A 14503-nucleotide genomic window follows, 5' to 3' on the forward strand; every position below is an offset into this window, starting at 1 on the left:
TAAAAATGATAATGAAGAGTAATTTTGGCGATGAGTTTCCGGGCTCACGCGCTATTACGTTTGAACGGTTTTTATTGTTTTATAATTTATTTAAATTGAATACAATTTTCGACAACTTTATAATTCAATAGTCAATGGTTTTTTATAAGCGTTTGAAGTTCAATATTGTTGACTAAATTCGTAAAAACCACGAAAATGTTCCTTTTTTTTTCAAAATTTATAAAATATTCAATTTGTTTAACTAAAGCTTGGTTTAAATACAGAGTCTTTCCAAGTAGTTCACACTGAAAATATGGGTGATCACAATTTTTTTTTACAGACATTTGAAGTTCAAATTTGGACAAAATTTGATATTTAAACAAAGAATAACGATTTTAGTTATTATTCAAAAATTACATTTGTGGGTACTTAAAACTTTTCGTCATATATAATTTTTAGATTTTATACATAAAATTAATTTTTTTAAACATTTAGATTAATCTTAAGCTATTGCTAGTTTTTACGAGGCTTTTATACCATGAGACACGAACCTATTCACACCGTTAAATCGGCATCTATGACCTATATATTGACTCAAAAGTAACGATAATGTTAATATAATATGCTATTATTATGTATAATAATTAAATATTATAAATCCAATGTTTTCGTCAAAAATTAATTCAATCTGAAGTATTACCAATAGGAAAATAAATTATTATAAGGACAATATAATAGTAATTATATCATAATTCATAGAATAAACTTGATTTATAATTGAATTCAAATTTCACACACGCCTATTATATTACAGACACTTACTCAACTACGGGGTACACTTGACACCTGCTGTACAGCAAAGCCTTCTTCCCCCTTTTTTATACTTAGATCTTGGCGTCATTAAATTATAATGTGGATTGTGGAAAAACATTTACAATTTGAAACTTATTGTACATATATTATTGCAGACTTAATTATAGATTCAAATATGTGATTATAGTCATATCATAATTATAAACTAAAAGTCTAAAAACGAAAAATACCCGCAAAACGTTTTATTGACGTTTTACAGTAGCCAATAGTCAGTAGGTAGCTAACACGATAAATCAATTTGTGGACGTAATATGCATATCATTTATAATAGGCACTAAAGTAAAAGAATATTAATTGCGAGGTTACCAATTCGTACAGTTCTGCAGTATCAGGTGTTATAATAATATGTTGATATGTATTGTGCAGGATCAATATAGGTAATTGACACACGTATATAATTTATGGGTAGGTATAAATGTAGTATTTATTTGGTTATACATATTTGATATTACCAGCTGCAGGCTTATTGGTTTAGGTATTCGTTGTTAACTGTTGTTATGATGATTATGTTTATGGAACTAAAATATTAATAAAATAAAAGATGGCATACTGCGGGGACGGAAGTATATAAAAGTGTACTTTTGCAAACTGCACTTAGCAGTCTGCACCGTATTATATTCTGACATAATAATATATTTTGTACCACGTACGTTATTTTAATATTTTATTTGTGGAAGCACTGTAAATATGGCGCCAGCGGGAAAACTAGGAAAACTTACACTCAGGCGGGGAAAAGAGGCCTGGTAGAAATCGATTTTCATGTCACCAGCTGATATGGATGATAATCAGAAAGAAAAATAGTGATGTGCAAATATTTAATACTCATTTCACATTCGTTCGTTATTTCGTGTTATAGTATGCTATTTTTAGTTAATTTGTCATTTAGTTTTATTGTCGATCGTATGACAAGGTAAGAACTAGTAGTGGAGTTATAGTAAGCACCTCAATTAATCACTTATATGTTCCATTGTTGCTATAGTGGTATATAGTAAATAGTTTATATTCTTATATTATTATTGTTACGTAATATTGAATAATTTGAGTTAGCAAGACAATACTAATATTGTAAATGCTTATATAGTTTACTTAGATTTTATTATTTTACATTAATTTACTATTATTATCATTCACGCATGTGCAAAAGTCACACATTGTACATAACTACTTTTAATAATGTAGTACGCTGGAATTTAAAAAAACTATTAGAATATCCATTGACAAACAAGCTAAACCGATGATTTTATTGTTTCAACAGAGGAAATGTGTTCCGATTTTTCTTGTTAATGACCAAATTAAATAATATTGTCTAGGTAAGGTATGTGAAAACTAAACATTTATTACTACATTTAATTATCATCCAATCACACTGTGAAGTAGTTGAATATTTTCTACTATTTTTGCCATCTGGTATCTGTATAATGGTAACGTGTTAACCACACGATTTACACCGAAACGGTGACAGTGTAATAATACCTGTCAATCGCTATACGCCTATACCACTCTTCAGAAATACAGTATTACGAAAATGAAATGTTTAATTAGTTTCTAGCATGGTTGTAGATAAATTTATACTAATATACTATAGATCTACCTATAACCGTGGTTTCTAGATTATCTAATATTAGTATTATCGGCTTTATTTTCTAAATTACTGACAAAAATAATGCTTCTACTTGTTGACTGCGGATGGGAATTTAATTTAGATTTTAGGGGACAAAGGTCCATTATCCATTCCAGTGGAGTATTTTCAACCTTTTTCTGGCGGGGGGGGGGGGGGGGCTAAAAATGTTGTTGATTCTAAAATTGTATATAGGTATTTGTTATTAGAAAATTGTTATTTATTTATTGTTGTATTATTTTAACGTATATGTATAAGCACCATCTATATTATGCTAGTTATATTATAATATAATGTCAAATTCAAATTTCAATATCTTGAGTTACTTAATCTCTTTTTGGGGTTTTGGGGAGGGGTCCAGGCCTCCCGTAAATACGCCACTGATCCCTTAACTATACAACTTATGCCAATGAGCATAGAATATACATTATACATAAAATACATAAATGCATTGAGTACGTAAAAATAACAAAACATAGAATAAAGTTTTTTCTATAAATAAAAATCTATATCTACCGGCTACCAACATTCTCGAACTGCATAAATTATGATTTCAATTTTACCTGATATTTATTATTAGATTTTTCAGTTTCAGTCAAATGCAATTAACATACGCAATCCTATTGTCATACAAAATTATATTTACAATTCATAATTTTAGATAGTGGATAAATAATAATGTTATGAATGTATTTAGATTTTAACTTAAAATTTTTTTACACGGCTTGTAAATATTTTATTTTATTACCCTAATAAAAAATATACTTAAAACTTAAAAAATGAAAATGCTGAAAAAATACGAATAATATATTTATAGAATAGGTTTATATTTAGGTACTGTGTACGTTTATATAAATACTAATTGCAGAAGCTTTCAGAAGTTTATACAGGATGTCTGTATAATTTGGTACGTATAAATAATCATTTAAGTAGAGTGAAACCAGAAGTATGTCAATGTCAAAATTGTATTATAAACAATACGGGTTTGCATGTTACAAGTTTCAACTGCTTACACGTGCAGATGGAGAACATACGTGCTAACAAATGTCTAGGTTACAAATTATAAAATATGTGGTCAAGATAAAAAATAAAAGTTCTTTTATAAAAAGCTTGTTTTTATTTTGAATTAAAATCATATTTTATATATTTATAGATACATATTATATACGAATATAGGTAACTGGTAAACTGGTGTATTTTTTATCATATTAGGAAAGTTACAAAGAATTTAAAATAAAAAAGCAAAATGATATCATAGTATTATAACTATAAGGTGTTTAAAATAAATAAAACGCTACCAACTTAATGCAAAATAGTTGAAATTATAGGTAGGTAATACAATACGCATGCATGCCACTATCTCATAATTTTCGTATTACCTACTCAACTTTTTTTCCCTATTTTACCCTTTTAAGTACTCTATAATCATTTATAAGTAACCTGTAACCTGATAAACCTTTTGACTGCCTATTATATAACATAAATATAAATAGTATAAAATAATAAATGTATACAGTATACATATATTGTATTATTGTTTGTATTTATAATACTATTTATTAATAGTCAATAAAGTATTATTAATGTATTGATGTGTTATCGTGTTAATAATATCGCACTACCAGTCTAGGCTAACGTAAAAAAAACCTTTAACTTAACGTAGGTAATCTGGTAGTAGCAATAAAATATTGATTATGATTCATATGTATTATGTCGAACGCTTTTTATTGTTTAGTATTTACATACGAGTCATACGACAAAACCAATAGATACCTACCGTATAATATTATCTTTTCAAACGAATTAATATTGTTAATACATACATGTCACACATACCTACATGAATTATGAATATTATAATTATAATGTATATGATATTATCGAAGTTCTATTTCCGTTACTTATGATATATCTATAGAAGGTTTAATTCAAATTTTGCACAGTCGTGCTTGTTCTCTAGATTTACGATACGAAACGACTTATTTGCAGATAACAACATTCACTGTTTTCGTGTAATGCAGCTAATCATCAGCAATGCCTTATTTATCGGCAGCCCGGGAGAACGGCCACAGCGATAGTCGACTGAAGTTGTTCAATGGTTTGTTTCGATGGAAAAAATCAGAAAAAGAAAAACAAAAGAGTAATTTAAATTTATAATTATTATATTCTTATTAAATTAATTAACTTGAACATTATATATTATACAGCCAGACAGCTAAGTAAAAGTGAAGTTTGTATAGCAACATCAATGTCCGTGAAAACAAGAAATTCGTGTCCTGCGTCTCCTGCTCTTTCTATGCCCAGATCTAGAGACGTTTTCCAAGACATGGAGGCACTTAAAATCTCTAGACACGACAATCCATATTTACAGGTAAAAAAAATAATTTTGATGATATAAAATATATTAAAAATATATTTAAGTGTTTAAAAATAATTGTTTTTTAAGCAAAGAAATATTGTGATGACACTGTATAAGTACTTAAAATATTTTCTTTTTGTTAAAATTTTAATATGATAGAAATTAATAGGGTTTTCTTATGAATTGGAATATATAAGTTTTTACTAGCATAAATATATGTATATAGTCATTTTACATTTTATATTAGTAGGTATATGAGTAGATGGTATATGGCTATACTCGTATGAGTATATATATTATACCTATATAAGTACATAGTAATGTGTTATACCTACATTTAAATATACATAATATATGTAAGTTCTATAATTCATGGATGGTTAAAATATACATTTGTGAGCAAAAAGTTTTGAAAAATTGACAAATTATAAATTATTATGCTCTACAGTTTACGTCAATCAGAATACATTTAAAATTTTTTATCGATAGTATTATTTAGTCTTGAACATTTCAATTTTCAAAACCTTGGAAAATAGTTTTTAAAAATTGACTGAAAATTGAAATATGTGTAAAAATAGTGATCAGACCTTTACGAAAAGACCAATTTATTTCTGTAAAATAATTATTGTAATACGAGTACATAATAATATCGTAGTCAGGCTTTTATTATAACGTATTTATTTTTCATAAGTTGTTATTACTTATAATAGCAGTTCGAAAATATTAAAATATGTGAGCACTATTAGACCTTAGTAATACAGTAAGTTGAATTACATTTTTCCGAAAAAGTTGCATTTGAAAATGTCATTACGCTTATAAATTATAATAATTCTTTATAAATACCTCAAAAAGAGTCAAAATATTTTGAACATTTTATCATATATAAAAAATTGTAAAATAAACATGAAAATTTTAAGTGTTTACGGTAATTTATTTCCGAGCACTACAAAAAAATAATTTTGTCAAAAACTGGCTGTCGTAAAAATTCCCGATTTTTCGTCCATATTGAAAAGAATGACTGGAAGTTTATTATTTTACCTCTCTAAAGCACCAACTAGATCCAATTTCCTGCCAGATATCAACCACTATGTTGGAAAACGGAGCATTTTTTAAACTACTTTCGTGTACATATTATAGCACAGCAGTGTATATCATAAAAAATAAAAAAAAGAACACATACTTTAATCGAAAAACTAATACGTTCATTGCTCAGTTCACAATCTAATCTTGCAGTTTAACAATATTATTCTTAGGAATTTGAATCTTTTTTGTTTTTCTATACAATTGACCTATACTATAATTTACTATAGGTACTCAATAATATTTTCAAAATATTCTGATTAATTTTAACTTTTTAGGCTATTTATAGGCTATTTTTTTTAACCTAACCTAACGATTCCTACTTATCGAACCGTTTTCTATGGTACGATGGTATTGATTTGTAAGTTAATAGAAGCTAACAGTATAATATATTATGTTATAAGTAAATCTATTCCATGATGTTCTTATTTGACAACAATAATTTTAAGAAAAAATTAAAAATGGTTATATAACTACCTATACTATATTCTTTATGTTATATCCTATTGTATGTACATTTTTTTATAAATAATTTTATATATTATCAATCGTTATTTGTTAAGTTACTAAAAAAAAATAATGCGATCTATAAGTTATAGATTACATTGTCAGGAAAACTTTAAACAAAAAAAAAGTATATCTAATAAAATATAAAATGTTCTTTTTTTAGAAAAAAATTTTAACAAGCAGAGAGAGCTTATTAGATGATAATATTGTTGTATCAGACACGGATGACATAGACATCATGGCTCAGGTATTTTAACAAATAAATAATAATTAATATTATCATTAGTAGCGAGTAAGACTGCAGATACAACACCGCAGTTAGGTTTTGAAGACCAATTTGATTTTTACTAAATTTGAATAAAGTAAAATTAAGTTGTCCCTCTCGATTCCTCAAGTTGGGTCAGTTTCTGTCTTAAAAAAATGTTCATATTGAATAACTATAATTATTTTTATTATGAAAGGAATATTTAGCGGATATGGGTCCAGGCGCTTTAATAGAGCTTCATCAACATATGGTAAGAAGTCCGCCTCCAACTACGTGGCCACGTATACCTATATTTAAATATGACGAAAAGGACCAAACCCAAGTACTTTAATACTTTCAAATGCTTATCAGTAGAGCTAGGATTTGAATGACCTAAGAAATGCACAAAAATGCAAAAATGATCTAAAAACTCTAAAAAATGTACTTAGATGAGCGAAATAAAAATTATTAATATTTATTTAATTTTTTATATTACAGAAAAAAGGTAAAAATTTGTTTTAAGAAGTAAATTAAACAAATATATTCAGATTTGAATTGACTTGTGCGAGTATCGTATGACTACTAAAGTTTCTATTATATACCTATTTGGTTTTGGGTTCGTTCAATGTTTAATCTTATCGTATAAATCGACAATTAACTATACTACTTCTTCGATTCATACCCACTTTGCCGAATACCAATTCGCCGAAAACTCAGTTTGCCAACAGTTATATTAGTTTTAAGTTATTTTTAATATTATTTTATTAATATAGTATCAATTTTCTCGATTCACCGACAGATGACAATAATTTTATTGAAAACGGGCATAAAAGTGATAATATTATGGTATGTTGTCGATATAAGTTGAAAGGTGCTATTTTTATAAGGGTAGTGTACTATTTGAGATTAACTATTATACAATACATATTAAAAAAACTTAAAATAAACAAAAATTAGTTTCAATAGGTACTCAAAATTATTATTTGTAAAAATGAGCTTAAAAATGCAAAAAATGCAAAATAAAAATTACACATTCTAAATTGTTATATCACGAAACAAATTTAATTTTTGGTTAGAACTGTAAAGTACTTGAAGAAAAAAAATGTAAAAGTCACCAAAATTCTAGCTCTACTTATCAGTAATAAATAATACACTTTTATTGTATCAACATGTACTTATTTTAGGATCTGTATGGCGATAGATGTAAAAGTCCACAAGGCCGGACGTTCCTCCACAGCTCATGTTCAAGTATATAATATCACGTTTAATTATTTATTTACTCACTCACTTACTTACTAACTTATACTTACTTATACTTAAACTTAAACTTATACTTATTTACTTACTCACTCACTCACTCACTCACTCACTCACTCACTCACTCACTCACTCACTCACTCACTCACTCACTCACTTACTTACTTACTTACTTACTTACTTACTTACTTACTTACTTACTTACTTACTTACAGATATATTAGTAAAAAGTAATGGATAATAACCTAATAGCATATTTTTTTGTATTTAAATTTATGTCACTTAGTGTAATGTGTAATTGAAAAATCGTGTATTCGAGTCTCTTCGACATATTTCTTTTAGTATTCCCTATTTGACTCATTACGCATTTACCATTAATTTGTTTCCAATTATTTCAATCATTAAAAAAATATGATCAACTAAAATAATTGACCCTTCAGGAATCAGTGAGTTTTGTCACTGTTTTTCGATCTTTCGGATCATAATAAAATCCTTTTCAGTATTTAGTCATGTTCCGAACTACTTGCTTACTAAATTGTATGCATAGGTCCACTAGAAATGTAAAATAAAATTTAGAACAAATCCACAATGTCTGAAATGTGCGTGCATATACGAGTATAATATTAGTTATAATAATTTCGGTTGGATCATTATTTTCTATACGGAATCAAAATTTAGGGCAGAATAGTCACATGTGGGTTGTTATAATATAATCCCTCCAAGACTTTAAGTCTCTAACACATGATATTCATTGGTCTGGTTTTCAACAGACTTAATTACAAAAAAAATTATATTCTTCTCTTTGTGACAATTTCTTCTATATCATACTCTATGCACTAATAATGTCATTCTAATCAAATTCGTTCTAAATAATTGTATTATTCTTCATATAGGTTTTAAATTTAACAACTATTATGGGTAATAAACTCACAACATAAATAATATGTTTGTCATTTATAACCTTTGTTTACTCTAATGTCTAATTGTTGACATAAACTTAAAAAATAAAGATATTAAAATATTTACAAGTGGTATTTTATAAAATATTTTGTAGGTGGTTCTTCGAGCTGTGTTGTTTCACCGCGTTATAACCATCAGTCTAGATGTCACCGATCGGCTAGTGAGTCTCGAGGTAAACACGTTTAGGCCTCACATATAATACCTCGTAAACATTGTACGATTGGAATATCTTCCATAACATTGGGTGTTTGTGTAAAGTTACACAAAATCATTTTTGAACCGGAGACCGGGAAAAAAGAAGCACATAAGTTTACTCATTCACCCACCATCACTTTATTTTAATTAATTGACATGTGTTTCCTACATAACGGGTGCATATTATGAGGAAAATCAAGAAATCTTTCAATATGTACGTATATGTCTGCAGTTTTCATGTATAAAAATAAAAATTATTGGGAAGTGAAATGATAATGTGCAATGAACAATTAAGTAGGTAGTAAATTATCATGTACCTATTACATAATATTATTTGTTCTATTGATTACGAATCAGTGTCCATATAGGTATTAATTATTTATCATTATTATTTTTATAAATATTTTTTTCTACATTAAATTATATTTTCTATTTAGAAAAATTTAATTTTTAACTAGTTTTTTTTCAAAACTATATTCTATATCTTGTTTATTATATGAAAATCTATTATTTTTACAATATCATAAATTTAATATAATTGTATAAATTAAAATGTATGGAATGTATTTTTTTAAGATCCTATAATAGACCGTATGTATTTTTAATTTGGTATAGAATCAACTTCAAACAACGCATAAAATCCTGAAATTGACTATCTATTCATTATTCGTAGAGTTTATATAAATAATTAAAAAGACACGAATCAAAAATTTATTTTACTATTTAGTAAGAATTATTTATCAAATACTCAGGTCATGTGATTTGCACTTTATCTCATTTAAAATTCAAATTATTTTTAATGAATTCCATTATATTTAAAAAATTTAATTAATGATATTAAAATCATTTAATCGATTAAAATTTGTTGAAAATTAAAAATATGCATAAATATTAATTATTAAATAACATTGTCTTTATACCTACTTAAAGAATAATTATTTTAATGTTACTCGTACGTCATTGCTTAATATATATGATGGCCTTAATACATTTTACAATTATTGTATAGTTAGGCGCAATATTATTGCAAGTTGCCATTGATTTAATATATTAAATATAATTCTGCGTATATTTAATCGACACGATGTTGTGTACATTCACGTAATATCTTAAGATTCATAACAATATGTATAATGTACATTGTATACTCATATCTATTATATAGTCAATAAGTTTTATATTTTGCTTAGCGGCCTACAATAATATTTTAGTAATTTTTTTTCCTAATATGACTTGAATATTACAATTTAAATAATTAAAACTGCTTAGAATATGACGACTTTCTAAGGAAAAACTTAAAAGTAATTTATGCTAAGTAAATGTTAAATATTATAAATATTTATTTACCATGTTGATATAAGTACGAGTATATCTAAAAACTATGTAGCTGCTACTGGTTGCTTAAAATAATAATGGCCTATATACCCAGATAGTTAACTTCTGCTACAGGTGAATTATTTACAATAAGATTACACAAAACTAACCATTCATAACTTTACTAAATAATAATAGAATAAATTGATTTTTACTAGATATTATATAGGTACTAATTTAATAAATATTCATTTATTTATCTAGTCAAGATATACATTTACTTTTGACCAACGATTTATTATACAGATGAGGTATGATTTTGTTTTTTAATTCACATATAATCGTATGTCATTAATGTTATATATCGGTAATGAGCTTTTAAAACCATACATTTTTCAAATTTAATTTGTGATTATAAACATAGTAATTCGTTTTAAAACATTTCATTATGAAAATGTTTATATACTGGATCTGATGAACTCGTTAACTTGTATACCTAAGTACCTACCTATATAAGTTTACCTTAAAAACCTGTTTTCTATAGTGTTTAATGTCTATACTCTGACTATAGATCAATTAGATAAAACTATTAAAGTATATAAGTTCTATATTATGATGAAGGAATAAGAGGGTTTTTATGTATGATTTTTATTTAATTTTATTATCTATATTCTACATAGCATAACTCGTTAATTCATTATGTAGTTAGTTTAGTAAATTCACAATGACAATATATTGTCATGATTCATATTGTAATTCGATCGTTTTTTATGCATATTTTGTAATTTTTATTTTTAAGGAAATAATTTATAATGAAAGTTAAGTTCATAAGTGCTATTAAATCCTGTTCGTATTCCCTGTTATGGACTGATGAGTTACTTTGATATTAAAAAATTAGGTAAAACGTAATTCTAATTCTTTTAATAATACATTTACTACTACAATTGCTGACTCTCAATAAAAATATTCAAATGTATAATGTGATGCATATGTACCCGTGTGCGCATGATTATAACATGATTCACAATATTAGTAAGTTTAATATTTTTTTTAGAGTTAAAGAAATGTTTAATATCAGTCAAAAAATTTTATTTTATTTTCCAAATTTTAGCTATAAATATTAATTATTGACTATTTGAAAGTACATACCTACCTATAATATATAAATAATACCTAATTATATACTATATAACCATATAGGTAGGTTTTCAATGATATATCTTATTACACATTTAAGTTTTTTTTCTTCGCTATCTGATTAGAATAAAATAATAAACATCTATATTATTATATTTGTGCACAATAATGATTATCATCAAATATGTATTTGTAACATTGGCATTTTAAGTTATAACTCATTTGAAACAGTTAGGTATATTAAATATTTTTATTTATGTATTCAATTTAGGTATAGTTTTTTTTAGGTATTATAGAATCGAAATTGTTAATTGGGCTGTTAGAAATTATATTCATTTTTGTTGGTGCTTTGTTTGTTAATTGTTTCAAAATGCTTTATTCAATTGCTGGTGCTTTTAAGTTTTGTTTTAATTTTATCCATGAACATGTGATCCAATTTTAATCAACAGGTTAATAAATAAATGTTGTTACACAATATATCATTGAAAAATGTATTAGTTATTTCACATATTTAATTACATGTTTAACATACCGACTTATAAATTGTAATAATTTAAACTATTCAGTAATAATGTATTAACATTTATGGAAAAATGTTTAACCGTTATAATATGTAATAGAAACACCAATTTTAAACTACCTACTAATAATATTTGTAATATTATTTTTATTTTATATTTATATAGTCTATAAAATATAATACTTAATAGTTAAAATATATTATTTGTTTTTTTTAAGGACATGTGGTTTTATGTTACCTACCTATCATTGTCTTAAACTGGTTTCTTAATGAAGTGTGAAGTATATTTAATTTGTTCCAACATCAACACATATAATATGACGTATTAAAAATATTATTATTGTGGTAATAAAATTACGAAAATAATTAAAAATGTATCGGATTGGCGGTTTATATTTATTTGTTTTCAATAGCACACCTATCAAATTGTATTCAATACCTGGGTGATTTTTTCAAATTTCAATACAAACGAATAAACAACAACAATATTATGTAGGTTACATCTATTATATTATATTTTGTAATAAATGTTAATATGTTGTAATATTATCTCACAAAATATGGTGTTGATAAAAGGAATAATGTAGGTTTTTGTTTTCCTTTATCTGATGTATTACCAGTTACCATATTAATGGCTATCTATGATAAGATGTATAATAGTAAAAATGTTGACCAAAATTAAATTTTTTGGAAATAAACAGTAAAATATAATTTGGTAATAAATTAATAATATTATGATATCTGCAAAAATTCTTCAAACTTAGCTTAAAAATCTTATCTTCCACAATTTATTTTTCAAGAAAACTGGTCAAAACATTTTAGAAAATTCAAAAGTATGAAAGAATTATGTAGGTTGTTGTTAAAATAATACAATTAGCTATATTAAAAGCATGAAGAATAAATATAGTATAATAATATCTTTATTCTTTATGATTAGAACTTATGTTGAGAAATTGTAGTTGAGTAAAGGCAGTATAGATGAGAATATATTATTTTTGATTTTAAATAACAACAAAATTAGAAAATCATTTGAGGATTTGTTAATTTATTGATAAAACACTCGTAAAAAATTAATTTGACTTTCCGGTAAATTTTTTTTGTCCAATTTAGGGAAACATAAGGGAAGTTTTGATTGAATGCGAACAGTTTTTATGAATTTCTATAAATCAAACTAATTTGAAAATCTTATGATTTTGTCAAAATTCTAAACTCAAACGCTCATAAAAAATTATTATGGATTTCTTTTTTAATTTTCTCTAACAACAACTTATATGAGGAATCTTGTATATATTTGCAAGTTTTTTTACTAAGCAAAAATTGTTTTATTTACATCAATTTAAAAAAAAACTAATAATCGAAAATTTCATATGCATTGAAACTGTTCAACACGAGTCAAAATATTTTGAAAATTGTATGGTGCATAGTAAATGTGAATATAAACATTCAATGAAAATTGCATGTACTTATACCGTTATCTTTTTTAGAGTTATACCAAAAACCAAAATCAATTTTGTCGAAAATCAATTTGTCTTCGTTATTTGTTTGTTTGGTGCCCTTTAGATTTTTTTTGGAATTCATAAATATTCCGTATTAGTTGTTTTACATAAATATCTGTTTGAATTAGTTTTATAATATCGAGCCACATAAATTTATTTGGTTTTTCTTTATGAGGATATGGGCTACATATTATAATATTTGAAGGGAAGTAGACATAATTCAAGTCCAAAAAATGTGTGGAGGAAAGTGAAGTCTAATATTTTTTATTTTGGAAGAAAATGGATCCATTCGTCCTACATGTTTTTATTTATTTGCATATGGTTATAAGTGTTATAACGTATTTACTATTAAATAAATAAAATTAGTGCTTCTACATAAAAAAAAATATGTTTATACATATATTTAAGTGATACATACATTTCCTTTTTCATATTGTACTGTAATAGTGTAATATTTTAATAATATGGGAGACTTATAGATCATTATTTATGATATATTGCACTATTGCATAACAATGGTATCTCTAAGAGGTTACAAATATTTTAAACAAATTCAATTGTTATAAAAATTAATACAGACATTTTTTATGAATTTAAAAATGATTTTCAATGAAATATAGAGATCAAAATAATGTTAACTGATTTCGGAATGACAAAGTAATATTATATATAGGTATACATATTGCATAAATATTAAATACTACATGCCGTACATATATTATGATACCTGTCTTACTTACATTGCATATTATTCTTTTTAAATTTACAAATATATCCATATTTTAATTTATAATGATACAAAATATCCATTATATTTATTCAGATCGATTTTTTGAATAATATATTGGTAACATATTACTGTCATCATTTTATTGTTGTACATTTACCGAGTAGATATTTATATTTAAATTAATGAATTATTTATTTCCGAAAACTATACAGGGTGTAACAGAAAAAAATGATA

General features: G+C 25.3%; 1 protein-coding gene across 3 annotated transcripts; it reads left to right on the forward strand.

The window, feature by feature from the left end:
- Positions 1 to 1602: 1602 nt before the first annotated feature.
- On the forward strand, positions 1603 to 9487 carry LOC111035983. 3 transcript variants are annotated; one of them, XM_022317842.1, is made up of 7 exons: positions 1603 to 1762; positions 4414 to 4610; positions 4678 to 4841; positions 6580 to 6663; positions 6878 to 7003; positions 7845 to 7908; positions 8972 to 9485. In XM_022317842.1, the coding sequence occupies exons 2-7, from the start codon at positions 4505 to 4507 to the stop codon at positions 9061 to 9063; spliced, it is 636 nt and encodes a 211-aa protein (XP_022173534.1). In that variant the 5' UTR covers positions 1603 to 1762; positions 4414 to 4504; the 3' UTR covers positions 9064 to 9485. The 3 variants fall into 3 exon arrangements, with proteins under 3 accessions (XP_022173534.1, XP_022173533.1, XP_022173535.1); XM_022317841.1 differs by having other exon boundaries at positions 4460 to 4610; positions 8972 to 9484; XM_022317843.1 differs by lacking the exon at positions 6878 to 7003 and having other exon boundaries at positions 4460 to 4610; positions 8972 to 9487.
- The last annotated feature ends 5016 nt before the right edge of the window (positions 9488 to 14503 follow it).

The sequence above is a fragment of the Myzus persicae genome, unplaced genomic scaffold, assembly GCF_001856785.1.
Source record: "Myzus persicae strain clone G006 unplaced genomic scaffold, MPER_G0061.0, whole genome shotgun sequence".
Taxonomy (NCBI): Eukaryota; Metazoa; Arthropoda; class Insecta; order Hemiptera; family Aphididae; genus Myzus; species Myzus persicae.